The 27,436-nt window shown below is 39.5% G+C and overlaps 1 protein-coding gene across 1 annotated transcript in view; it reads left to right on the top strand.

The window, feature by feature from the left end:
* Window positions 1-27,436, top strand: part of SLC45A4 (solute carrier family 45 member 4) — a 64,854-nt gene that overhangs the window by 7,292 nt on the left and 30,126 nt on the right. The window contains exon 2 of the mRNA XM_082499611.1: window positions 23,126-23,747. Within this exon, the coding sequence (XP_082355737.1) occupies window positions 23,504-23,747 (244 nt within the window). The 5' untranslated portion in view covers window positions 23,126-23,503. The remainder of the gene's footprint in view (window positions 1-23,125; window positions 23,748-27,436) is intronic.

Here is a 27,436-nt window from a genome sequence, read left to right as displayed (position 1 = left end):
GCTGTAAGCAGAGTGGAGAGAGAACCTAGTTTCCTCATCTTGTTTTAAATGAGAGCTCTAATGTTTTTGTAGCTGAAATTTAAACCAGTGTTATGCTGACCCTGCATATTTTCTATCCTCTGCTGGCTGGCCTGGACTACTTCTGCATGCAGTATAGTTCATTTATTTTGGAGACTTGAAAACAAGCCATTATCACCCTTTGGTGCCAGATAAATAAATGATCTAAACTGGGGGCTGAACCCAAAGCACTCTTTTTGCAAAAGCACAACTGCATGTCACGCTTATCTTGTTCATTCTGTCCTTGAATATATGATCAGTCTTCCTGGACCACATCCAGAAACCAGTGGCTTAACCCAACAAGCGATGACTACAGAACAGTCAGATTTCTATGCCACTTAATTTCCTATCATCACTTATATGCATCAAGTAGTCTTCCAGAATACACTTAATCTGAGTGCTGTTTAACCTACAAGTTGCTTATCAATCTTATGGGAGTACAAATAGGAGGAACAGGAATCAACTATTTAAATTAGTCTTGATGCTGGATCTCTTGCTTCCAGGTAACAACAGCTTCAGGCTTTTGTTTTTGTGGTTTTTTGTTTTGTTTGGTTTGGGGTGTTTTTTTTTTTTTTTTGTGGGGAAGGGAGAAGGTATGCTTGCAGGGTAAAAAAATACTCCTCCCCTTTTACGAGGGGAATATCTGAGCAAGTATACTGGCCTGTGCAGTCTGGCTCTGGGTATTCCCAGAGGAGTGATTTGACAGTCTGAACTATTGCTCCTTAGAGTAGTGTGGCTGGCCAGCTAACTCCCAAGAGTTCAAAAAATAACCCAAAACAAATGAACAACTTGCTTTAACACTAACACATCTAGTGCACATGTCCTGTTTGCTGTCTGAAATGTATCTGGGGGAATCAGCTCATGGTGTAGGTTTGTTCTTGTTCTTTTTCTTGGCTCTTGTTCTGCTCCAGACTTTGGTGTAGAGAGGGAAAAGGCTTACACTTCTCAGAGCAGGAGTTATCCTGGTTGTTTCCAACGTAGCACTTCTGTGGCTCCTGCTGCCATTTGTATTGGTTGTCACAGCCTTAAAGTCAAAACACTTAGCTCTTTCAATGGACTGAAAATGGGAGAGATATGACAGTTATCTGTACCCTTCATGCTCCTACAATTATTGCTGGCCTTGGAGCTTTTTTTTTTTTTTGCTGCTTTGCTTTCAAATCACCTTTCCAATTTAGGAAGCATTTTTTTCACTGAAAGGGTTATTAAACATTGGAATAAGCTGCCCAGAGAGGTGGTGGATTCACCATCCCTGGAGGTGTTTAAAAAAAGGGTAGATGAGGTGCTTAGGGACATGGTTTAGGAGTGGTGGTGTTTTTATCAGGGTAGGTTAATGGTTGGACTTGATGATCTTAAAGGTCCCTTCCAACCTCACTGATTCTATGATTCTATGTATCCAGTCTGAGATTGTCTGTGTGACAATTCAGGATGCCATTTGAAAATAAGCCTTTTGACCCTATAGTAGTAGTGGGATCTCTAATCTTTGTATGTATATGAGCTCGACTGGAGTGCTAGATAAAAGTCTGTCTATGATGGCCTCTCAACTGTGTACTAGTCCCCAGTTAAGCAGTATATAAAAGGTTGAGTTCCCATCCAGTGAATCTTATACTCGCATCTTCCATAGATGCCTATTCATCTAGTGGGATTGATATTAAATTGTTAGTAATTCTTTAACTGGTTAGGAACAGCTTATGGTCCAGAAGGCCAACCACATCCTGGGCTGCATCACCCACAGTGTGGCCAGCAGAGTGAGGAAGGTGATTCTGCCCCTCCACTCCACTGTGGTGAGACCCCACCTGGAGTACTGTGTCCAGCTATGGAGCCCCAAACATAAGGACATGGACTTGTTGGAGCAGGTCCAGAGGAGGGCCATGAAAATGATTCGAGGGCTGGAGCACCTCTCCTATGAAGACAGGCGGAGAGAGTTGGGGTTGTTCAGCATGGAGAAGACTCTGGGGAAACCTTATAGCATCTTGCCAGTATCTCAAAGGGGCCTACAAGAAAGCTGGAGAGGGACTATTTTACAAGGGCATGTAGTGATAGGAGGAGGGGGAATGGCTTCACACTGGAGGAGGGGAGATTTAGAATGATACTAGCAAGAAATTTTTCACTCTGAGGGTGGTGAGGCACTGGAACAGGTTGCCCAGAGATGCTGTGGCTGCCTCATCCCTGGAGGTGTTCAAGGCCAGGCTGGATGGGGCTTTGAGCAACCTGGTCTACTGGGGGGTGTATCTGCCCATGGCAGGGGGGTTGGAACTAGATGATCTTCAAGGTCCCTTCCAACCTAAACCGTTCTATTAATATACTTGTGGGCAAGTAATAGTTTTGGTGTAATGACTTAAGGTAAATACTACTGTCTCAGGGTATTCTTGGCCTGTTCATGGCTAGATCTAATTAATATCACTTTGTCTACATAAAGCCTAATGTGTTTCAGGGATGTTCAGTATAAACTTGACTCTGTATTCCTTGAACAGATTCTCTGCATCTTCATACCTCTGCACAAACCACTTCATGGAAAGCTACACTTACACACACACACACACACACACACACACAAAACCAACAAAACAAACAAAAAACAACCCAGTGCTCAATAACTGCAAACTACTAAACATACATGTTCACCAGACTACAAACTTTCAGCTCATTCTTGCAGCCCAACACTGTACAGTATTTCACTTAAATGCACTTACCAGCTTTCTCTTGCTCATTAACTATGCTCCCAAATTAACACTTTTTCCAAGAGATCAGTTCTAGTTCTGTGTTAAGACTGGTTACTGAATAACTGGTTTTAATGAATGCTTAAATTTATCATTGGTACAATAATAGCTTTCAGAAGCTTTTGGTCAACAGTCTCACTGGGTGGCTTTGTAAGGAGCCTGTGTAGGTATTTCTAAATATCTCATTTTCAGGATCCTGCAGTGAACTTTACAACAAGTTGCCGTAGTTGTGGATCACAACCTCATTCTGCCCACTGGGAGTTTAGTAATTGATGTGTCCCTGATGGCTTTTGCCAATCTTTGAAGTTTTAGGGGATTTCTCACTGAAAAAGCCATCGGCTGGTAAGTGGGCCATGGTCAAACATCCCTACTAGAGAAAGCGTTAATTCCCTACATAGTAATTGCTGTGTTAACACTGAATATATATTCCATAGCTTACAAAAGACAAATTCAAGGAAGCAGGGAATAAGACTTCAGTGTTACATGCAGAAATTGCTACAGTCCAAATGATTTGGAGATCTTGCCTCTAGGAAATGGGATAAGAAAGCTGCTGCAGTTCTGTGGTTCAAGCATTCTTCATAAAACTGCTCTGTAGCTGAAAAAAAGTCTGAACTAGAGGTGTTTTCAGAGAGGTGTTGGTAATAGTTCCTTGAGCTTTAATGCTAATGGTATACTCTTTAAGGGCAGAGTCTAATGTTGATGTATTTAAATACTTCGACTTGTATTGATAATACTTCCACCATGCAATATACTGTCCATCTTGCATCTAAATTAGTGTGGTCAAGGTGGAAGTACTGTGCAAATGAAAGCAACATGTTGTTTATCTTCAGTAGCAGCATCCAGTTCATTAATTTTGCATCTACCTGTAACTTGGAAAATGAGTGGAAGCTGCCAGTGACAAATAAAAATGGGTCCCTTATTTTTCCTTCAGTGACTGTCCAGCATTCTTTAGAATTCTTACATTGTGTGGTTATGTTAGTGTTATTATAATGCTTTTTCTTACTTATGGTTGATGAGGGATTAAATAACTTCCTTTTTAATTTTCTAGGTAATAGTGATATCTTCTCAAATAAAAATAAGAATACTGGCCAATACTTGCATTCACTGAAGAAATTTTTAAAATCTTGGACTAGACTGAGAGCAAACCAGGAAGCCAAGGCTGGAAGCTTCTCGGCTCCATCGTATCTGACAAAGCAAGCAGAAGTCCAGAACTTTCCTTCATTAATTTATTAGCCTCTCAGGACACACTGTAGCTCTAAGTTGTTTGATGGGAGCAGCTAGGACTAAAGCCACATAAGTCTGTCTTTTTGTATCTGAAAGGGTTTAGGCTTGTAATAATGTTGTCACCCTTCCAACCTTGCAGGAAAGAATGAAAATATAGAAGTTTTATGTGTCCAATGAATACATTGCAAATTGTTTATATTTGGGCTCGTAGTATAATGTTAGATCTGCATTCCCCAGACTTATAAGTGGAATTCAAACTGTAGATTGTGCAGGGAAAGCCTGAAAGGCTGGGTAGCTTTTCTTATTAGTGAAGTGCAGTTTCACTCACAGCGTGATGGGGGTGGCGGGGTGTGTATCCAAAGTGACAGCCAAGTGTCCCTGTTTGTGATCTAGTGGGATATGGAGTATGGATTTAATGTATAACTGCCAACACTTCTGAAACCAGCTTAATCACAGCAAATGGTAGTAATATGTGCTCCTCATGGAAGGGAGTCTTTAATGGAAAGCATGTGAGAAGGCACATATGTATATGTGTTAAGTTTATTTGCTGTCCCACAAAGAAATCTGGGATCAGGCCACTCATGATCCTACCCAGATGGCTGGGTATGTTACCCCAGAGTAAACTGGAGTCTGTTTTGATTGCCCTATTTTCTTCAGGAGGAATTAACATTTCATACTGAAAGTGGGAAACTTGTGTCTATGCTAATTTCAGTTCCATGTTTTGAAGGCTGATAACACTTTATTTGTGGAGTTTTGCGCCCTGTGTCAGTGAAGGTTTAAGCCTGGTTGAAGCTTATTGTTACAGAAGAAGTGTTCTTTCACTGGGGAAAATATAGGATATAGTTGCACATTTTGTATTCAACCTGTTTCTCTAGACTTCATGTATGATGAGTGGTGAGGAAAGGCATGCTAAATACCAAAGGAAGGTGAGCTGAGAAAGTTTTTGTAGTCAAAACTTTTTTGGGTTATCTGTAGTCAATGCAAACGGCAGTGTGTTTAAGTTGGAAGAACTTTACAGACACCCCATGAATTCTTTTCCTGCAGTGTGGTTTGTTTTTTTTTTTTTTTTCCCCTAGTAGAGCAATAACTTGTTATTCCCTAACTGTCTACACCAATTAAGTTGACTTAAACTCACTGCACCTTGATTGAAAACCAGAATGCAAGCTAAGGATAGTAATCATGCCTGTTTTAATGTGGAATTGCAACTTAGAAATTTAAGTACCTTTTGGCTTAAATAAAGGTTTAAAACAAAATGGAAGTGACCATTTGAACTATGGCTGGTTTACTATATGGTGATCAGTCCTCCAGAGATGTTCATGGGTCAAAAGTCTGCCCATTTATTTTGCAGAAATACTATAGAGGAAATATGTCAAACTTAGAAATTTGCTGCTGGAAGAACAAAAACCTAAAGCTCTTGCAGGATAATAAATGCATTTCACTTAGATAACAGGGATGTGGTACCCTGTTTTGTTAAATCTCGACTGCTACACAAAGCAAGATTAAGATATTTCAAGTCTATTTAGGCTCTTTAAAGCTAAAACATTTAAGTCTGTTATGCTTAACTGCTCATTGCTTTAATCAAATCTTATGCCTCCCAAAAATCTGGATCTGGCAGGTGATTGTTCAAACAGTAAACACATTAGTTTATTGCATAAGCTGGTACTGTAATTGGAAAAGTAAAATGACTAAGCACAGCATTCTCAGTAAAGCTGCCAAAATAAAATACAGCCCAGAAGGACAAGTTACGCTTTTCATTAAAATAGGCTTCAACAACCATGAAATTTTTCACCCTGAGGGCTTCCTCCCTCTGACAAGTGACTAAAATATAAAATGTCAAATATCTCCACGTGTTGACCAGTAACTTGCCTCAACTTTAAGATCTTTGTTAGTCAAATACTAAATGTACTTTCTTGTTCACATGGTACAAGAACCGAATAGTTTTCTTCCTCAGCTTCCTGTGATATTGCGAAGACGCAAAACCAGACATGTAAATGTCTGTGCCCTTGTGTGACTTGGCAGCAAGGCAACTGAACTGCATGTGTGCTCACAATTGAAGATGCAAGAATTGAGCAACCTCAGCTTGTAGAGCCATGAGAAAGTCAAGAGCCAAGGAAGGAGTGAACCTGCTTTTTGTCTGTCTTATGATGGATACTAACACTTCTGTTACTGATAATGTGTAGAGAATATGCTATAATCCTGGTTATAATCTTCCTGGGCCAATCATTACTCCTCTGACGAAGGAGAAATCGCATTTGAAACCTACTGTCAAGCCTTACTTTGTTTAAATAAGTAGAATAATTACATGCCCTTCAGACTTGTAGTCGTGTTTTCTGGCTCTTGTCCTTTCTCTTATTTCCTCAATCTGTTTATGGGTAGCATGCTTTGCTCACTGAAGTGTTCAAGTTGAATGTTGCTGTGCCCTATAAGGAATCATTAGTCATATGAGGTGAGGATCACCTCTATTGGAACACTAGGACAAAAAAAAATTAAGAATATCTACTTTCAACAGGATACTGACTTGTATTTTGCTTCTCTGCTATAATCCACAGGTCTTTCTGAAAAATGTATAATCCCTTCTCCAGTTAGCAGGAACAGTGTTTGAGTAAATATTTCCAGTTTATTATATTTTTTTATTTGACTTTGCAAACCTCTGTTCAGTAAGCCTGAGCTGATGACACTTCTGGACCAACACTAGAATACTCCTGAAACCCTACTTAGAACTACTTGTTTGGAGTTGGCTACTCTTCATAGCAAAAGATGTGGAAGTTGGTGTGGTGTTCTCTAAGTCCATCTGAGTGTCCTACCCACTTCTATGGGGGTTTCATCTAAGGTTGACACAGCCTTAATACAGGGGTGCATGGCACCTACTACTGCCCATTAATAAGACCTGTGAAATCCTACATAACTGCTAAGTTATTAAAACCATCCTCTGTTTGAGTAGGATTTTTCCTGGAAGACTTCTTGAGTGACCAAATTTGGGCAATTCCAGTTGTCTAGAATTGATTCTAAGTCTCTAACTGAAACCAGAGGAGGCCTATAACAAGCCATCCACTATGCCAAAGTGCTTGCAAGAGGCTCTTTAGAAATTCTAGACAAAATTAATGTCACCATAGTCTGACCTGGATTATTACTCTGCCAGTGGCTCAAAGCCTCGTTCACTTGATATTTTGGTTTGCCTGCTCTTAACCGCTGTATACATTAAACAGGTGTAACACTTCAAATACTTAGGACTAATATGTATATCACTATATCAAGGTAACAACTTTTTGTCTGCTCTTCAAGGACTTAGCCGAGTATATGTCATTCAGGTTAAGGAATAACTTTACCAAGTTTGATAATTCCAACAAACTGTTGCCTATAAACACCTGCAAACAGTGAGGGAACCAGCCCAAAGCAGCAAAATAATTCAGGGGCAAATGTGCTATCTCTTATCAACTCTATGTGTGATAAGTGGATTTAGCTAGTTCTGATGTTAGAGAAAGGAATCCTTATAAGTGTTAACTGTCTTCATGGGAACTGGGTTGGAAGCCAAGCTGCTATCTTGTACCAGAATAAACTGATAAGAGAAAGTATTCAGTTATAAGTAGAGCAGTTCTTTAAAGAAATAGTCTGAGGACCTAAAACTCTTTTGAAAAGATGAGATTAGGTAATATTATGCAGTATTCATTCAAGTACTTGACTTTGGTTTTGCAACTTCAACTCATCCCTTTCTTTTAGGAATTATGACTGTCCTTCTGTTTTCCTCCACAATGTAAGCCCATGATTTCTTCCGTACTACAAAAATAAAACATCCCTTTCTGAAAGTTATCCACTCAAAAACACCTAGTAGCTTCAACTAGGTGCATATGTGCTCACATCATACTTTATCTGACCTCTGGGTGTGATTAGCAGTGTTTCTTGCTTGGGTTGCTGCTGTGGGCAGTTGTCATCTCCTAGAAGATGAACATCAAGTCAGTTTTGAAAGTGGAGAAATTAGTATATTATAGCAAGTAGAAGCCACCAACAGTTGATCAGAAGTGACAGATCAGGGAGCTGGAAATGTAACATCTAGAATACTGTAAGGTCAGGCTCAGCTTTCCTGAGGAGCAGCAAGAAGACTGCATCCATTATTCTTTGAGGATCAGAGAACAGAAAGCAATGCAAGCTTAAAGCAAAGAGCTGAATCCACTAGCTTGCAGCACGCATGTTCTCAACAGATTCTGCTGAACCACAAAGATTAAACTAGATCGAAGAGCAGAGGCTAAAAAATCTTGTACCAGTATGTTTTCTACCATGCAAGCAGAGCAGCAGAGGTGAAGCAAGACTGAATGTGAGTGGAGCAAGAGGAGGAAAAGTCAGTGGTGCAACTGCAGTCTTTACAAAGCGTAATAAAGGTGTGTGGATTACAGAAGATGAATGGAGAGCTATTTAACTGTCATCATGAAGCCCACACTATTGCTGTGTGTTATTACTCAAGAATGGTCTAATAGTTTAGAGAAGGCTCCTGTCAAACTGTTCAAACATTCATTGATCAGTTCTCAATTTGGTCATATCTTCCTCTGATACATTCTGTGAATGGTGCCACAACCTCTGAGATAGGAGGTCCCTTAATAATGTTAGGTGCATGTTAGACTAATTATAAAGATATCCCCAAGCAAGACATTGGTGTTCCTCTTTATCCTTGAAATCAACACTCAACAAATTTCACTTGCTACTCTTCAAGCTGTAGTTGGTATACATTTTAAAAAATGAAAAGGTGATGTTCAAAGTCTTCATCTATATTCACTTCATCAGTTTTGGGGTCCTGAATTTAAGTTGTAGCTGTTATTTACATTGAAACTATACTCATATAGACTATAGACTCCCTTTTATTTTCCTTCCTCTGAAGATGGTTTGCACGAACTGCATGTGTCTTTTGGTGTCTTTTTAAACAATAAAGGCACAAACCCAAACCTGTTTTGTCAGGTGTTGAGGTTGCTACTTTTGTCCCTATCTCCCAACTGAATTCCCACTTGGCTTGAGACTTCAGGGTCTATCTAGGTTAATAGGATGAGAAAAATTATTGCTTATTCACGACTCTAGTGAATGTGCTTCTGAGTAGAGGATCCGATGCGTTTCTGAGGACATTCAGTGCCTTAGTAGGATAACCTTCCAACTCAGCTGTTGCACTTCAGCATCACGCCATTCTGTGTACTGAAATTCTGGCGTTTCCCTCATTGTCCTGCTCTTCTCGTATCTGCTTTCAGTGCCTGTAAGTATTACATGCAGCTCTACCTACCTACAGAAATACCTGTGATATTATCTGACCACAAATTCATTCTGCCTCTGAGAATGATCTCGAAAGGTACTCTAGCTGGTATGCAATTAGCTGTGCATAAAGAAACAACCACTAGATTAGCTTTGTTTTCTAAACAATCAATCTTGCTTGTATAGGCTGACCTTCTCATTACCGTGTTCTTTGTGCCAGCAACCCTGCATCTAGAAATGACTCAAGTGCAATCATTTTGAATCTTTCAACTAAATTAATGTTGGTGTCAAATACCCTTTTTAAGCTAAGAAACTCTCTGCATACCACAAAAAGCCTGCCTAGTTCAGTAGAAACTACATATAACAGTATTTTTTCCTTATGAACATTCAAGAAAAGATGCTTTAGCGTGTGTAAGATTGATTCGCTGAGAATGTTTTAGGTAATTTAAAGCTGTATATCTCATAGTAACCTCCATCAGAAAATGCTTGCGAGAGGCTTGATGCTCTTCAAACAGCATTTGCTGTTTTTTGCAAGGGTGGGATAACAGATAAGGCCAACCAGTATTCAGGCTACTTACATGTAGGTTAGCATTTCTACTGCCTGTATGGCCTGCTCGTGGCAGCCCCGGCTGGCTTGTACCAAAAGTTATAGTGCAGCTGATGAAACCATTATACTGATTCCTCTTAACCACTCTGCCCCTGGAAAATGTCTCTGTGGGGATTTAAAGGGGCATAGATCTATGCTCTAAAGCATATGATAATGCTTAGTTGCGTGCATGAGATCTGCCCCCCACCATATTACAGTGCAGCTTTGTCCCTAAAGGATTCCTGAGGTCATATGTAAAACTTCTCTTGAAAGATGGCAGCGGTATATTTTGTAGCAAGCATATAGGAAGAGTTGAGGAACTGGCAGAGCATGATCAAATTGACTGAATGTGGCAGGACGCAACCTAGACTGAGAGATGTCTTTACTTTGATTTTCACCTGCTGAAGGTGACTGTCGGTTGTAAAAACTGCTGTAGTGATTGCACTGATATGACAGCAGACTGTAAGAGCGCTTCAGCTTTGGTACAGAACTGCTGCAAGACTCATCCAGTGGTCCAGAGGTATGCTGTTAAAGTGGCATGGATGCTGGAGCTTGTGCATCCTATCAGAGGAGAGTGGCTGACAGTCATTCCCAAATTAGGTAAAAATGCCATATTCTGACAAGACTTTGCCAAGTGTTTCATAGTTCTACAAAGTCACAAATGGAAGAGGTCTGTGTCCTCTAAATATTTCCCTGCTAGCAGGTCTCTATGTATCGAGTCCAACTGCCTCTTATTATTTTAGTGTGTGTGTCAGTAAATATCTTATCCTGCCAGTTCTAACAGGGTTACAGCTTGGCAAAACACATTACTAAAATAGCATTCGTTCATAGTCCAAAATCAAAATATGTCCTGATCAAACTGCTTTTAAACATGGCCACCAGCTTTCTACAGGGCTGCTTATAAACCAGCTGTCTAAATCATATTACTTGCACTAAAATTTTCTAAAACGGTTGGTTTGTAAACACACCATATTCGCCAAAGTGCTGTCTGTTCCTTACCTGTATTTCTTGCTCCCAGAAGGTGTAACTCTTAAATGTTATGTTTCACCTACTTTGCTTAAAGTACTGTTTGTGGAAGTTCTTGCTGTATTGTGTTGCTAAATGTTGTAGATACGGTCTGAAATCAGTGTGGTAATGCAACACTTCTAAGCGTTGATGCATCCATATTGTTCGCTGAACAGTATTCCTCTGGTATTCTTAAGATATATTAATTTTATTAATTATTTGTGTTCAAAGGGGATTCTTAATTTTGGTTCTTTATCTTACACCTTCCTTAAAATGTATGGGCTATGCATCACTGCTAGGCCAGTTCAAATGTTTATTTAAATAATTCAGAAACTAAATCAAATAGCTACACTTCATGGCAATGAACATAAACATGTCTGTCACGCTGGTATTTGGGACGGTGTGAAAAACTGGAGCAGGGATCTGCTGGAGTGCTCTAGCTATACTTTTTATGACGTGTGCTTTCACAACACTAATTTGTAATCACTTGTGCTTCAAAAGGGAGGGACTGAAGGTATTTGTTTACCAAAGGTGCTGCACCATAAAGCTGCTGCTCTAACCTATAGCTGTTTCCTCTATCAGCACTACCTAATGTGTCGAAGGCTTGAGGTCACGGGGCTGAGAAGCAGCTCTTTTACCGCACCCTCTGCAGCGGGGTTGCATTAGAAGGAGGCAGTCCTCCTTGGATGCCAGGGAGGAAGTAAGTAAGAAATAAAAAATTATCTCTAAACACCTTTATTCCTTTCTTTCAATACAATAGCAGTCAGCTCCATTTAACACCTCATCAGAGGATGTTAGAATGTTTTACTTGGCTCAGATGGAGGGAAGCTGTGCAAAGCTGGGGTGGGGAAGAGGCTGAAGGGAAGGGATCTCTCTCCTTTACGCTGACAAGAGACCGTTTCCAGCAATTGCGCTGAATCAGTGCAATCAAACTGCAGGTTAGGCTGTAAATGGTTGCTTATTACCAAGCTATCATAGTGCTGATGGACCAGTTGATCTGTGAGTCCACTCAAAGAAGGCAAAATGAGACTATTTAGTGCAAGATGATATAACCAGTTATATATAGTTGTTTACAAACCCTTTGGAGAATCTGAAATGTGAGAAGCCCTCTTCTGCGTTGTTTTGGTCTTTTCTCTGAGGGAGTAATTATTTCCTCAGAGTTTGTAAAATCCGGCCAAAACCTAACTTCTCCATCTTTATTGGAGGGTGAACAAAATTCTATGGATGCTTTCAAAAGCTTACTTTAACAGAGTGTGCTGAGATAGAATGACGGTAATGCGTTTAGGGACTGGTAATTGGAGATAATTCCAATGAATTAGACTTTGCAGATGTTAATGATATGCTAGAGGAAGTCAGTTTATGAAGATCTATGCTGTGCTCTTTTTTGTCTTGATCTATTGAACAGCTTCTGTAATTGTCTAATACATATTCTGGCAGTATTTGGGTTTCTTAAGCATTTACAGCCTGAAGAAACCAGCCTGCAAATTTTCAGAGCAGTGAATATAATTAGTTCAAATGCCTGTCTGTGAAAATAAACTATTGCGCTCTTCGTCGTAGGTACAGTAACATCTGCAAGGAGTATCTAGCTTTGCATATACAGACTAAGTAATCAGTCCTGGCTTGACAGTTTTTTTTTTTTAATGGATGAATATTCATGCAGAACACTTGTCCTGGTTTGAGGTAAAACAGGACCAATTTTGTGCAGTAACTTTACTTCTTAGCTGGGCCTCTTCTAACTACTGAAAATAACAGCATATTGTGCAGAAACTGTTTGCTCTTAGAGTGATAAGACCTGTGTTTATAGTTGATGCCAAGGAATGGTATGCAGAGAGGCTCCTGCTTAAACTTATTGCTATAAAACCCAAGGTCAGACAACTTTGTTGTTGGCCCTGTTGGAGGGTCGGAAGAGGAAATGCGTAGGAGTCCCACCTGCGGGGAGGAGTGGACAAGACAGGTGACCCAAAACTGACCAAATTCCATCCCATCTGCCTCATGCTCAATATAAAAGCTGAGGGATCAAAGGGTCAACCCTCTTTCTTCAATGGCTGGTGTCTGAGGAGGACTCTGTTCATCTGCCTTTGAACCTGATCCTGAATCCAGATCTGGAATCCAGTTCCTGTCCGTCACTGAGTCCAGTCTGGGACTTCCCCCGTGCCAGCCGGTGAGGTGATGGTCATCCTGGGAGCCTGACACTGTTTTGTATACGTTTCATTATTTTTTTTTTATTTTATTATTAAAATTTCATTAAAGTAGTTTAGTTCCTTCTAAACTCCTAAGTGTCTCTTTCCCTCCTCTGCCTCTCTCTTTGAAGAGAGAGAGGGGGAGCATCTGTCGGTCACCCGGTGGGCAGTTCTGCCCAAACTATGACAACACTGATCTCAACCTTTTGTATAAAGTATTGCTCATTCTGGAGAGTAATTTGCAAATGGTTGCAGTGGTATACTTCATTTCCCACACTGCAATCAAGAGGACAGCCTTGGTAAAAGAACTTGCAAAAAAAATGCTAGCGGCAACGATGTACTGATAGTTAGGATTATTCTTGCACCACCACTGCATTAGGCATTGTCCTTCCTTCTGCAGGAAGGTAAGATTGTTCCAGTTAATCCACTTGGTAATGTATTAAGATTTTCCCTGATGATAGCCTTAATTTTGTTTTCCTCTGTTGTCCTACCTCATTGAGACAGAGGGAATGAATCAATTGAACTCTGATGGGAGATAACGCTCATGTTCAACACGGTTTAAAAACTTGAGGATCTTTCAGTGGGACGTGCCTAAGCTGGGCCGTACTTAGCTTGTGCCGGACTGAAGTTTTACTGTGCTTATCTGACCAAATTAGTGCATTTTCTTAGTGAAAGTTGTTATTTGCAGCAGTGTCAGACCATAACAGCATATTTGCACACTGGCCTGAGTGATCTCCATCCCCATGAGTTTTTGAGTTCTTTGTGCTTACGTGGTGACTAGGTTGTTGTTTTTAGCTTTTGAAAGTACTTAGCTGTTAGTGCCTCCTATCTTGTCCTTAACCTTTATCTAATTTTGGGGGTAGAATGTGCTATTTGGAGATCCAGCTGTCGAGTATAAGGCATGTCTCTGTCTTTGCTGTAGTGAGGAACTGCTGCTCAGTGCCTGTTTCACCAGCATGACTGGTCCCAGCTGTTACGTTTTCTGCTAGCTGGGGAGGCTTCTCTATTGATATTTATGCCCATGCCACCTTCGTCGTTTACTTGTTTAATGTATCTGTATTAATAAACATGAGGGTAATGGGAGCACGTATGAAGTTTTTTACCTAGCATTAAAACAAAAAAATAAGTTTAATCAGATAATGCTACCTCCCCAGTTTAAGAAAATGAAGTATTTCCTAGTAAAAACAGCAGCAGCAGTGACTTAACAATGTAATCTGATCTAATATTAGTAACAGCCTGTGCCTTTAGGGAGCAGTATAATATCCAATCCACTGAATAAATCTGTCTCACATTAAATTGTGGATCCCTTTTAAAAAGATGGCTTCCCAGAATTGTTTCTGTAATTTCATAAAGACCCATGGTTTCCTATGTATTTTTCCCAGTAATATAATCAGGCTGGGGAAATTAAATAGACCCCCAAAATATGAATGAGGAAATAGTGCTGTCTTACAAAGATGTTCTCCCTGATGTCATGAGGACCTTCATCTCTCCACTTTACATCTTAAGCTTTTTATTCCTCCCTGCGCCCCTGGCCAGGAAAAAGCCATCAGGGGAGTTTGTCATGCACAGATTGCCATCTGTGACTGCGTCACCGGGTCTTCAAGTGTAAGCTAAAATCTTACTGTTGGTCATTTTGCAAGTAAGCTGGAAGGGGGTGGAAGGAGGGTCACAAGAAAGCAAGGGGGCTTCTAGTCAATGCCGTGCTTTGCAGAAAGAAGTAGGCAGGACACCTTGTGGAAGATTTAATACTGGCAAGGCTGGAGTTGGAAGGCTGTTTATGTCAGGTTTTAATAATTTCTGGAATTTTGTATACATACTGGGGAAAGGGTGCAACAAGTTGTCATTAACCCTTTCAAAATGAAGCAGCACGCACCCTTGCTCTTATATTTTGGGGGAGATTGTTGTTTGGAGATTTTTATGGATTTGTTGGGGGAGTTGTTGAGGCCCCATCCCTGGAGGTGTTCGAGGCCAGGCTGGACGTGGCCTTGGGCAACCTGGTCTAGTGGGAGGTGTCCCTGCCTATGGCAGGGGGGTTGGAACTTGATGATCTTCAAGGTCCATTCCAACCTAAACCATTCTATGATTCTATGAGTTGAGGGTGTCAGACATTTGGCCTTAATAGTAGGAGAGCTGCCCGAATCATTTGCTTCTCTTAGATGAGTATATTTTCCAAACGTTATGTCTCAGCTTAAACAGCAGCAGACAGAGGTTGTAAAAGACATCAACTGGATTACAGTGTGTGAAGAGTCCCAACGGCAGGCAAAAGTTTGCGTTGCAAGAAGTAGAGAAAAATGCTGCTTTTCCGTGTGAGGTGGATCGCTCCGTGTTGTCTTCATTCACAACATGCTGTAGAACGATTTCCCCCCTCCCAGACCTTGCTTCAGTGGCCTAAATTGTGTGGTAGCCACAAAAGTAGGTCATGATGCAAAAGCACTGTGCTGGTTCCAGTGCTTTTTTGTTTTGTTTTGTTTTAAATCTCAGGTTTTGAGATGAACCTGTTAAAAATCTCATCTAAGCCTTCATGCAGTGTCAGTCGTAGGGTTGCTTAGGCATGGTGTCCTTGTAGAACAAGGTGGTTTATGCTGTTGTGTTTCAATGCCTTTGATTACCTGAATGATGAATTAAATGTTAGGACATGTCAAATGTGGTTCTTTATTGCACTCAGTTAGCCTTAACATTTTTCCTTTGGCAGGCTTTTAGTGATTCAAAACAGGTTAGTCCAGTTTAATGTAAGACTATTTTTAAATTAGAGGTTAACTTTCCTCTCAGGATCTGGAGTAATGTTGCTTATGTATGGGACTGTTGTTAAGTAATATGTGGTATAATCACTTTTTTATTTTTAATTATTCTTGAACAAGTATAGCCTTCCCCCTCTGATAGGGTTAATACAGTTCTGTTTTTAGAAAGCAGTAGCTAGAAATCTGTGTTTGCATTTAACTAGGTGAGAAGTCTTAATGGGAATTTAAACAACTACCTGCCAATAATTGCTGCCTTTTTAGAACCAAAGGCCTCGTGACTCACTTCTATGATGGTGCTTTTAGAAAGTCACAGGATTTTTTGAGTCTAAACTTTTATGAAGGAACAACTTACTTAGATCATGGAAGGATACAGCCCCTTTGCTGAACTTCAAGTAAAGTATTTGCACGCATTTGTCCAGCTGGGCCAAAAACTGCAGGTATGTTTTCTAGATGCTTTGCTTCCTCCTGCAGTGGCTGAACACTTGAGTCTTGACATGGGCCAAAGAAACTTCCCCTGTGGCCAGTTCTGTTACTATAAACAGCTGCTAATAATTAGCAACAGAGCCGCAAAACAACCAGGGAGAAAATAGCTGCCCGTTGGCTAAGCAAGTGGTATTCTGCCTTGCATCTGGCAAGTCTGAGGAGGTGGAATACATGATAGCTCTCACAGCATGACCGAAGATCCTTCTTGTGCCTTCTGAAAAGGAGGCGTCTTGAGCTGGGCAGGTGAGTCTGCTTTTTGACCTTGTAGCCGTGGGGATCCACCGACAAGTTCTTTTCTCTATGTGAGCTGCAATTTCCCATTGGCTTTGGGTATCGCTACCCAAAGCAATACTTCTACCTGCCCCTGTTCTTCCCTTCCCCCATTTATGTTGGTACGGGTCCATGCAGCCATGCAATCAGATAAAACCAACCTGTCTTTAGAAAGGATTTTTTTTTGGTGGTTTTTGTCAGCTTAGTTTTCAGCCTAGATCAGTTACACTGTCTGGTTTGCTATTTAGCCGCTTATGTGGCTGTGCAGGAAGGGGTGGGAGTGAGGAACCAGGGGCAAAGAAAAGGAAGAACAGTGCTGCATTTAGAGGAAGTACTTGTTTATGCCAGTTTAAAGGGATTGAGAAACCTATAGTGTAAGCAGTACAATATGGTGGTAACGTATTTTAGGTGATATTCCTATGCAAAACAGGCTGTCCCAGCAAAAGTATAGTTTGCTGTTATAATTTGAAGCTACGATCGGCTTTGTACTGCAAGAAGAATCTATCTGGTTTCAGCTGCTGCTACCTCTGTAGTTTATTGTCCCTATGAGAGAACAAAATTAATCGTGGGGATTCATCTGTACAAAATCAGTTGGATTGGTGTCTTACAGAATAATTTTTAATGTATTTTGAGAACAGATGTTTTGGTGAGGTGGTATGGCCATGCTGGTAGAGGGATGAAGGACAGCCTTGCCTATAAGAGCTGCTCTTTCACAGCAACACTGCTCTATTGGTGTGGTGGAGCATTGGAGGATTTGAACTCCAAACATTACTAATTATGCTTGGACAAATGCCATTTTACTCTTGAAAAAGCACAAGTCCAAACGATGTATCATTTTGCAAGCCAGTCAGATGCTGAAACAGAATCCAGTGTCCATTTTGCATTTAATCGTAGAGGGAATAATAAGTGATGTTTGTCTGCAACATGGGGATGGAAGTGTTCAGCCAAACATTATTTAGTCTGAGGAAAAGACAGATAAACTCAGAATGCCTTTCTTTCCAATGCTAATATTAAAGCTATACTTAAATCAGTCTAGATTACTTTTCAAAAGATCCCCAGATTACTTGGAAACCTTAGCATGAACCAACTTGGCAGAAAAGTTAAGTTTTTGACAATTAAATGGAATGACTGGGCAATTATAGGCTTGCAGCCTAACATGATTCACAGGTGAAATAATATGGTTAGTAGCGTTTATGTCTGTGGGATGTCCTCATTGAAGAATTGAAGGAGGGTAAGGTGTAAGACTCTGGGAGGAAAAAAAATCTTGTCCTATTAGACTGGCAGCTTCTGGACTCTACACTTCTTTTTTCCAATCAAACATTTGAATAGTTCATGAAGCAGAAGTACACCTACCTTGTTTTTTTGTTGTTTATGGTTTTCTTGATGTGTCATGCAGAATGTCACATTAGGATCTGTTAGGCATCCAATGACAGCTGTGATCAGACTCATTAAAGCCTAATTAAATCCTGTAAGAATTTGTTCTTAGCTATTTTCCCATATGAAGTTAGTGGTAAACAATGGAAAGACATTTGCACACCATGATGGATCAAGGTGTCTCTTCATCTTTCCTTTCAGCATCAAGAAGGTAGAATTCTTTTTGTCTGTAGAGTCTTCGTTTGAGCTAGAATATTTCCTACATCGCAAGAAAATAGCTCCTGTAGAGCAAAACTGAATGCAGCTCTTCACTATGATTGGAGGAGGCTTTGATCAATCTGTGTACTTGCATGTAAAAGAAGGCAACGATAATGGAAGAGGCAGATCTTGAAGACAAGAGATGGCTAGATAAGTGATTGGAAGTTAATGCAATACACTTTAAAGACCAAGATGAGAGAAGGGGGTAGCTTGCCTCTGCTCAGTCATCCCCTTGTTCCTTTAAATATTCAATAGTGTTTGGACAGAACTGTTTCCATCCTTTTCAGTTTGTTCATTCCAGTTTTTCTCAGGCCGTGCTTATTTTTCCCTTCAGGACTTAGGATTTTGTAACTAGCGCACACCTACCCTGTTGAAATTGATTGTTTCTTACACCAATGAATGCTTCAAGGATTGCCTAATGGCTTCAGAGGAAGAAAGCCCTCCTAAAGAGTTGAAATTTTCTCAGGGTATCCAGTTGTGCCTATTTAGCTATCTGCTTGCCAGGCTTTATTACTGCTTAATACATGTGTGATTACCTGAAACTTGCTGCATACTCCATAGCTTAATTAAAGTCATACGCTTTGGCACTGGTTCAGAAAATCTAGTTACTTGTCAAACAGTACGTTCCTATTCCTTATTAGCAAGAGATATGTGGAAACATGCATTAAAAATAGTTTGGTCTTAAAAGGTTTGGGCAGGATCACTGTTAACCCCATTTATTTTGGGATTGATGGGTGTACTACCAACCTTCTGACCTCCAGATGATGGTATCACAAATGCAAAAACACTTCTTGCCAACCCCTAAGTCCTAAACTTGCAAAACACTCTGAGAAGTGTGATAGAAGCCATTTGCCCAAGGCATTCTGTTGCATAATTGTCTAGCGTGAGCTTTTTGTGCACCTCTAGCATCTTAGTGCTTGCTAGGGAAAAGAAAACCCCTGAATTTTATGGGCCACAAATATGACCTATGTAACTCTTCCTCTTCTTTGGAAAACCCTAAAGAAAGGCAGTAATTTTCCTATGGTTCTTCGATGATTCATGTGCTTTTTTTTCTCTGAATGCTACCCATTTGAGGCACGTGATTATTGTGATATAGCCTTGTCAAGCCTGTAATGTTGTTTTGTGCTTCGCATAGTCATGTTATGACTTATGCCTAGATAGAAGATAGTAAAAGTATAACAGGTAAGATTACTAGCAATTTGAGCAGCTTTTATAAAATTTTGCTTACAGATTAGTTTCCAGAATATATTCCTTGCCTGTTTTGTTGAAATATTAACTACCACTTTATAGGTTTTGTCATTTTCCCAATATAGCCAGAGGTCAAAGTAAAACATGTGCAATGAGGTTGAAGAAGAGCTGGTGTAATCAGTCCCCTCCTCCCACATACACTTTGCAAGATTAGGAGTATTTTTGTATCTAAACTTCTCTCCATACCCAACCTTTGTACAGTGCTCAACCTGAACACCTTTCTGTGACTGCAATTCTTCATTCTAGTTCCTTATTTTTTGTTAGTCATGAAAATGCCTTTTAAAACTTTATGGAAGGTGTAGTGAGAGTGCATGGCAGAATGGGGGACGTGGTCTTAGCTTCCTGAGATCAGTACTGTCTCAGTTTACATTTTTAAATCATTTTGTTTAGCTGCTACATGGCTGGATGGTCAGAAGGGTACAGATGAAAGGGAAACTGTCTTTCTGAAACCTTTTGCCACTGTCCCTCTTGACATCTGTTTGAGGAAGGGATGCTTGCTCTCTTAGTACCTAGTCTTCTTGAATAACAGGTAAAATGTAAGCCTAATTCAACACTTGTTAAAAAATGATAATAATAATGTCCTGTTTCTCAGTTGGACTCCGCAATAAAAGCTTGAACCGCGTGAGTAAAGGGACTGTATTGAAAATTACCATGGATATTCAAAACTACAATTTTCAAAAATTATTGTCAATTAAGGTTTGGTTTTACTAGCCAACAAACATGATAAAAAATATTTGTGCTAGATGCAGACATGGGAGCATGCCCTCTTTGGTACTTTAATCCAACTCCTCTTTAGATGCCATTTACTTTGGAGTTCTGTGCTGCATAAAAGCTTCTGGAACATTTGCTTCCAGCAGGTAAATGAATTTGTCTCCCTTTTCGATAAGGAAGAATGCCACTATTCAAACTTGCCAAATTCAAAATTAACTTGGAAAAAACAGAAGCAGAATCTGGATGGGTCTAAAATGAGTAGGAACACAGCCTAGCAGGAATTACGAAAGAACTGGAAGACCTTTCGGAGAGGCTCTTCTTGTTCTCTGGCTCTTGTATTAGGCATGCACTTGGAGTCAGATGAAAGTGCTGCAGGAAGACTAGCGTTATGCTTACCACAAAATTGGCATAATGGAACAGTAATTCTCTGTTCCTTTAGATAAAACCTGTCCATTGTGCCTCTTGCTATTGCACTTGAATACTGTAAGTGCTTTTTCTGGCATGTTTAAAATATACTGTTCTTCTTATCTGTGTCAATTACAACTTCAAAGTCTACCTCCATCTATCATCCATTATTCCCATCTCTTAAATTATCTGATCACTCCCCATCATCTTCCACTTCAAGAATAACTTTTTCAGTGATCCCTTAAGAGTCTCGCTCAAATGGGCTAAATCTCAGATATCATCTTTTGTCCTGCCTCTTTATCCTTTCCAGTGACAAATGCTCCCAGCCTGGTGTCATCCTGCTTGCGTATGCCGACTGCCCTGGTGCATCATAAAACGTTCTGGTGTGATGAACTGCCTTTCTCTCTGTGCCTCATTCTGCTACCCTGTAACTGTGTATTAAATGAGGTGTTTAGGGAATTGAGTTAAATCCTTCACAGACAGTGACAGGAAGGGAAATTAAGCATAAGAAAATGCTAGAGACTTTAAAGCCATCTTGTACAGGAGTGTTACCCATGACTCTTAGTCTGTAATACAACACACATGTTCTGAATGGTTTTGAATAATAAGAGCTGATACGTAAACTTTTAATTTCTACTGAATGCAATTTTGCCTAGGTCTGCCAGCGATTAAACATTTTATTACTCGTCTGTAATTAAAATAATTGCTCCCATTCTGGAACCCGTATTTTGTAGGTTTTACTCACCCAGAACTTGTGTTATGAAACATGGATGCATGTTTTTTTAATACACACAGTACTTAACTTCATATTTATGATAAATTAATATCCCTTCAAGGATTGAGTTGAAACCTCGGACACTAAAGCAAGGGAACAAAATCATCCCTTCCCCTCTGGGCGCGAGTTCAACACTGTATTAACTACGGGAAGGAGGAAAATGAACTCTGACGCATGCAGGAGCTTAGCAAATCCAAACCCCAACTAGTGGAAAGAAAAAGCATTACACAAACAAAGTGCTTATGAAGAACTTGAATAAGTACCTGTCTGTGCCATAATTCAGTAACCTTAGGCACTGCATCTCAACTCCTCCTGTTAATTGAGTGGGTGGAGAAATGCTGTCTTGCGTCCTTTTTGTTCTGAGCTATTTAATACTCACAGATTAAAACTTGGAACTTAAAACTCAGCTTATAGCAGTTGTATTCAGTAAGTTATTTTAACTTCTCTGATGTCATTTAAAGGTTTGACTACCTCTAAAGCAAATTATAGTCTTAAATTGTTACTGAGGCAATCAAATCTGAGAACTCCAGGAGTCTTGGGGAGCCTGGGAGGAGAAAAAGCCCAGACTAAAAAAAGTTGCTTTTGACTGGAAGAACAAAATAGATGCAATAAAACCGCTGGGGGTAGAGCTCGAAGGAGGGTGTCAGCAGGAGGGAGCTCTGAAGGTGATGTTCCTGTGCAGCACTTCTAGTAGAACAGCATGTCAGGTCACACTGAAACAGAGTTGCTGTTGTGATGTGCTTTAAAACCCCAAACATGTCATCTTTTTCTTAAGGCTCATTTTTAGGTTCACTGCTTAATGATCTGGTTTATGCTCTAGCCCACAAAGAGTTTTTGTTGCCACAACTGAAGGGGCAGTGAACTGCAGCGTGGGGACTTCTTAGGCCAGCTTTGCTGCCAAAGCAGCATCTCGTGGAACTGTAGCCCCGAGGGGTTTTGTCGTGGTATATGAGTTCAGTCGCACTGTGTGCATAGATGTTCATATGCATCCTTCTAGTACAAACCTTATGTAATCTGACTTTTTATAAAATGCTTTCTTTTTTTCTCTTAAGTGTTTAAACTCATTTTGATTGACGTGATACAGAACGTACATCTGCTTAGACTTTGTGGCATAACTGACGGGGAAATACAGGAGAAGCTTGTCTTACCTGGTTGAAATATATTTTAATAATTTTAATGTATGGTGGAAGATACTGTACCATTCTACTTTCATGGACTTCAGAAGCTTCATAGGATGTGCGAGTAAGATGCTCTGGTCTCATGTGGAGAAAGTGAAGATGGATCCATATGCTGTATATATCTTCTGTAAAAGTTTAAATATTTAAATATAAATCCTCAAAGTTATATTCCTAATGGCTTATTTTTGCTCATGTTTGCTTGAGGAGTATCTTTGTTATAAGATGGTGTGGTGGTTGCTGCAAAATAGCTGGCAACTTCCAAAAGTGTAAACGGAGATGTCTGTGTGGCCAGTGAGTAAATGGCAATCGATGAATCATCTTCCTGGCACAGCACTGGAATATCCTACGCTGTTTCTGAAATGGAACCTGCATTAAATTTCCCAGAATTTGTGCTGATGTTCCGAGGATCTCAGATAAATACACTGATTATTCTTCTGTGGCTTCATGTAGGACCACAAGCTGGAGGAACTTAGGAGTACAGTTAAGCATCCTTTAAATATGAGGAGCAACTGCATTTCAATGGAAAGTCCAGGAGTAGGAGGGAACGTGGAATAAAAGACCCTACACTAGGCAAGGACAATGGGGAAAGCATTAAGCAGGAAATAGGGTATATGGTTAAGGGAGCGGGGGGGGGCACAATATCCTGAAAAACGCTATTGAAATTTTTAAATGCTTGCTTTTTGTTTGCAGATTAATCAGCCACTCGATGGGGATTAACAGTGGAGCACCTCTTTGTGTCGCCTTTCCACCTCTCTGTAGCAAGAATAACAACTTCAGCACTTCTTCAATAATAATTATGAAACTGGTATTAACTGAATGGCAATTATGGATTTTTAACTCTAACTCACAGTAAATCAACAAGCCATATGTTGAAATTCCTACCAAATAGCTTTTCGTTCTTAATGTCTTATATCTATACAAGAAGTTGCAAGATACCTGTTTGTACAAGAGGAATATAAGCATTTCTTGCCAGAGGAACAGAAGTTGAAAGAGAAGACACCCTAACTTGTTCGTGGAGTTATGGTAGTATTATTTATATAGATATAACAAATATATATATATATTTTTATGGTAATGAAAATGGCTCCCCAGAATGCTGACTCGGAATCTATGCAAGTTCAAGATCTACCTGTGGCACAGCTTCAGAAACCAGAAAACAAGGAGAATGAAAGTAGGGAGGAGACCATTAGTGAAGGTTCCATAGACCGGATACCAATACGCCTGTGGGTGATGCATGGTGCAGTAATGTTTGGCAGGGAATTTTGTTATGCCATGGAAACAGCTTTGGTAACACCCGTATTGTTACAAATTGGTAAGTAATTCTCATTCCTGTTAATCGAAACTTTATATATCCTTTTGCATTGATTGAAGTCAGAGGAAGAGGGGAGTGGGGTTTGCCAACTAAAAATACACAAGGTAGAATGGACTTTGTTGTGGTTTTTTTGTTATTGGCTGTGCCACAGATTCAATTGTGTGACCATATTTAAATGGGAAGGATTTCTATATGCATTCATCTCTGTCTAATATTACTTCCCTCTGTAAAAATTTTAACCTGATTTAAGTCTAAAATTCTTTACTAAAAGATAAGTGTCCTAGAAACTAGAAACAATGTTAGACTTTATATATAAAGGATTGCAGTGAAGCTTTTTTTTTTTCCATTTATGGAGAAATGCTTCAGGTTACAGTACTTTAGAATAAACAGATAAATTGGCTTTTCCAACTACTAGTGAAATATGATTATCTAGTTCGTAACACATGAATACATGTGATTAAACCATGATACCAATAGCTTTAGATAATAATGGGGGTGGTGGTTAATGGGGTTTAGAATAGGAGTAGACTGTTAAATTTCATGGTAAGTACTGTAATTAGGTTTCCAATAAACTGCTTACAGTATTAACAGTATCTGGTATTACCTTTATCAAATCCAGAAAATCATGTTCTCTATCAGATTTCAGAAGATATTACATGAAACTGAATGGAAGTACTGGACTGAATGTGCTCCATGAGTGAATAAATCAATTATGTGTGTGCACCATATAAGTGTATATATAATATATGTATATTATATGTTTGCTAATGTTTGCTTTGACTTACACATGCAGTTGTGCCTTACGGCGTGCTCAGTTATGGCCAAACAGAAGCACTCAACTGAGTCTCTAAAATAATGTTCATTGAATACTATTTACAACATTGTTTAAAAATTTCAAGGTTAGCATCTCAAAAGAAACATTTTTATTTTTGATATGACAAAAGGGCATAAGAGATTGAACTTTTGAGCATGCAATGTACAAATTCTTTCATGCAGTCTTCCTGTAGTTAAAAATGAGTTTTCATATGAAATTACCAGTCAGTTTATTTTGAATCAACAGAGGGGTCAGTAATCAGTGCAATTAGTGCCATGAGAGATGCTGATGGGTTATGCCTCCAAGTTTTCCTGAAGATTTTAATTTTCAGAGCTCATCAGATGTCCTTTTTGAATCTATTGGTGGCATAGTTAAAATAGATTATAAGTGTTCGCCAAATAGGAGTTTTCACCTGACTTGCTGATTAAAACGCATGCAACTTCATTTAGCAATCTTTATAATGTCCATAACTTGTTTTGAGGTTTTGTCTTTTGGGTAAGTTGAGATTTAGAGACTTAATTCATTTGTACTAGCAGCATTCCTTCAATTACTGCCTACCGTGAATGCAAAAACTTGCTTCCTGCTTTGCATGGAGAAGACCCCCAGTTTTGTAACTGTCCTGTACTTTTCTGTTTGCTTTCTTGGTTTTGCTAGCACTGGGATGTTTAAAATGTATAGCTGCCTAAGCTGACTTTACCTTACCATAGAGTAAGTAAGGTCAGACAGTATAAATAAACCATCCTCTTAATTACTGACCAGTCTACTAGTTTACATTTCTTTTATGAGCTCTTCTAGCAGATCTGTTTCCTCCAGATAATTGAGAAATATCTCTTCCCTTCCTTCCCTAACCCCAGTCATCAAAATAACATTGGGATTGGGGGGAAGGGAAGAGAAGAGCTCTCACTTGTAGAAAAGCTGGCAAATCGACAAAGCGATGCAAAAGACTGTGGGGATGCAGTGATGATGTTCCATGCCATAGACATGAGAAATGGTGGTAGCTGGTTAAAAATGTTAGCACTTTGGGAACTAATTGAAATCTTTTGTGCTCTGGCTCATGTTCCCTCAGCAGGGGAATAAACAGTGTTGGATTCACTGAAGGGTTAAGTTATTCACGGGTGACTTATCTAGCCTGTTTAGTAATTACCTCTTACATGGTTCTGTTTACCTTTATCAACCTCAACATCTGTCCGCCTCAACATGAACTATATTTATTCCTCACTGGAGGGGGTTGCATATAGCTGTCGAACTGTTTTGGTAAAAGCAACATTTAGTTGTTTTCTGTGAGATTAAATTGGCTTGAGAAACTATTTTTGAGAAGTGGCACATGGGGAAGTCTGGTGACTCAACCAACTAACTTTGCTAATAAAAAATTGAAGAACCAGAAGCCTTTTGGGTATGCAAAAAAGACTCTTCCTTACAGATATATGCTGAGTATTAACAATTAAGCTTTACAGTCTGTGCTTGTGTTCTGTATCTCAGAGAAAACTTTGGTCGCTGAAATAATCTCCGATTCTTATCTGATACCATCATTAAAACCTCAGGCACATTAGTATGATGTTACATACTTTCTGCTCGTAGGTATTTGACTTTCCTAGCTGTTTGTGTGCCCTGGATCAGAGGCGTAGTTACAATTTGGCAGATCAACGACCTGTCCTACTTGTTCCGTAAGCCACAAGATTTCAGCAACTGAAGGAGGTAGTCTTTTGGATAGTCTCTTTCCAATTCAACAGTGGTTGAATTCTCAATGTGTTTAAATTTCCTAAAGTTTTGAATTCTTAACAAAAGAACCGACGGCAGCAGTGAGAGCTGCTTGGATCGAGGATACTGTGAATTGGGAAGGTCTGGAATTGCTGGAGTTGCTGTACCCCTACCAAAATAAGTTCTGATTTGTGACTTTAATCTTTGTCTTTATTGCTGTGCTTAGATTGATGTTGCAGAAATGTAGCTACAAATCTGTAACAGCCGTGTAGTCATAACTGGTCTTTAGTAGCTTAGCAACAAGAACAAGCCAAATATATATTGCCTTTTTTTTTTATTATTATTCTAACTTGCTCTTTGATTTCTTGCTATCTGCAGTAAGAATTCAAAATGAAGCAGCTAACTTGTTTAGAAGAATTCAGAGGGTATAAAAACATGCCAAATATGAAACATGGCAGGGTGACTCCAGATGAAATTATATTAATTGGCACTTTCACAAGTTTTGATCTCTAGAAATCTTCATTAACCTTTTTTAGAGACCCATTCAATCTGCAGTTCCTCCCAGCCACCCTTAAAACTTTACTAGAAAATAAACTGTCAGCGCTCTGGGTTTTCATGTTCATCAGTCCAACGTTTTTGAGAAACTGAGTGATTTCATGTTACCCTTGGGTATGTTCTGTGCATTAACACTACTGTTTGCTTCCCTTCTCACATTTCAGCCACGTATTATAAAGTCCATAGGAGCAGGATGAGGCCTTTGTCTTCTGAAACATCTGGTACTTAATGCTGCTTATCTGTGAGAGGGAATTAAAATCCCTGCTATTGTTTATAAATGACAGTGTATTTTGTTCCGTCATTAAATGTGGCTTCCAAGGATTAAATCTCTAAAACTACTTCCAGTTCATAACAGTTCACGGAAAATTTGGATACATTTAAAACATTATTTTGCAAGGAATTTTAAGTGAATAAAAGTGAGGAGAAACTAGTGACTAGAAACTAGTGTAAACTTAAAGAAACAGCTTTTTGAAGAAATTTGTTGAGTGAAATCACAATACATGGCTTCTGTTAACAACACTTTAAACCATTAATAAATAACAAAATTTGGTAATTTTGGATTATTTCAGTTGTAATTCAAGCACAATTTGAGTGGTAATGCAACCAGTAAATCCATTTAGGG

The sequence above is a fragment of the Vanellus vanellus genome, assembly GCF_965231255.1.
Source record: "Vanellus vanellus genome assembly, chromosome: 2".
Classification (NCBI taxonomy): domain Eukaryota; kingdom Metazoa; phylum Chordata; class Aves; order Charadriiformes; family Charadriidae; genus Vanellus; species Vanellus vanellus.
This window is presented reverse-complemented; position numbering and strand designations above follow the sequence as displayed.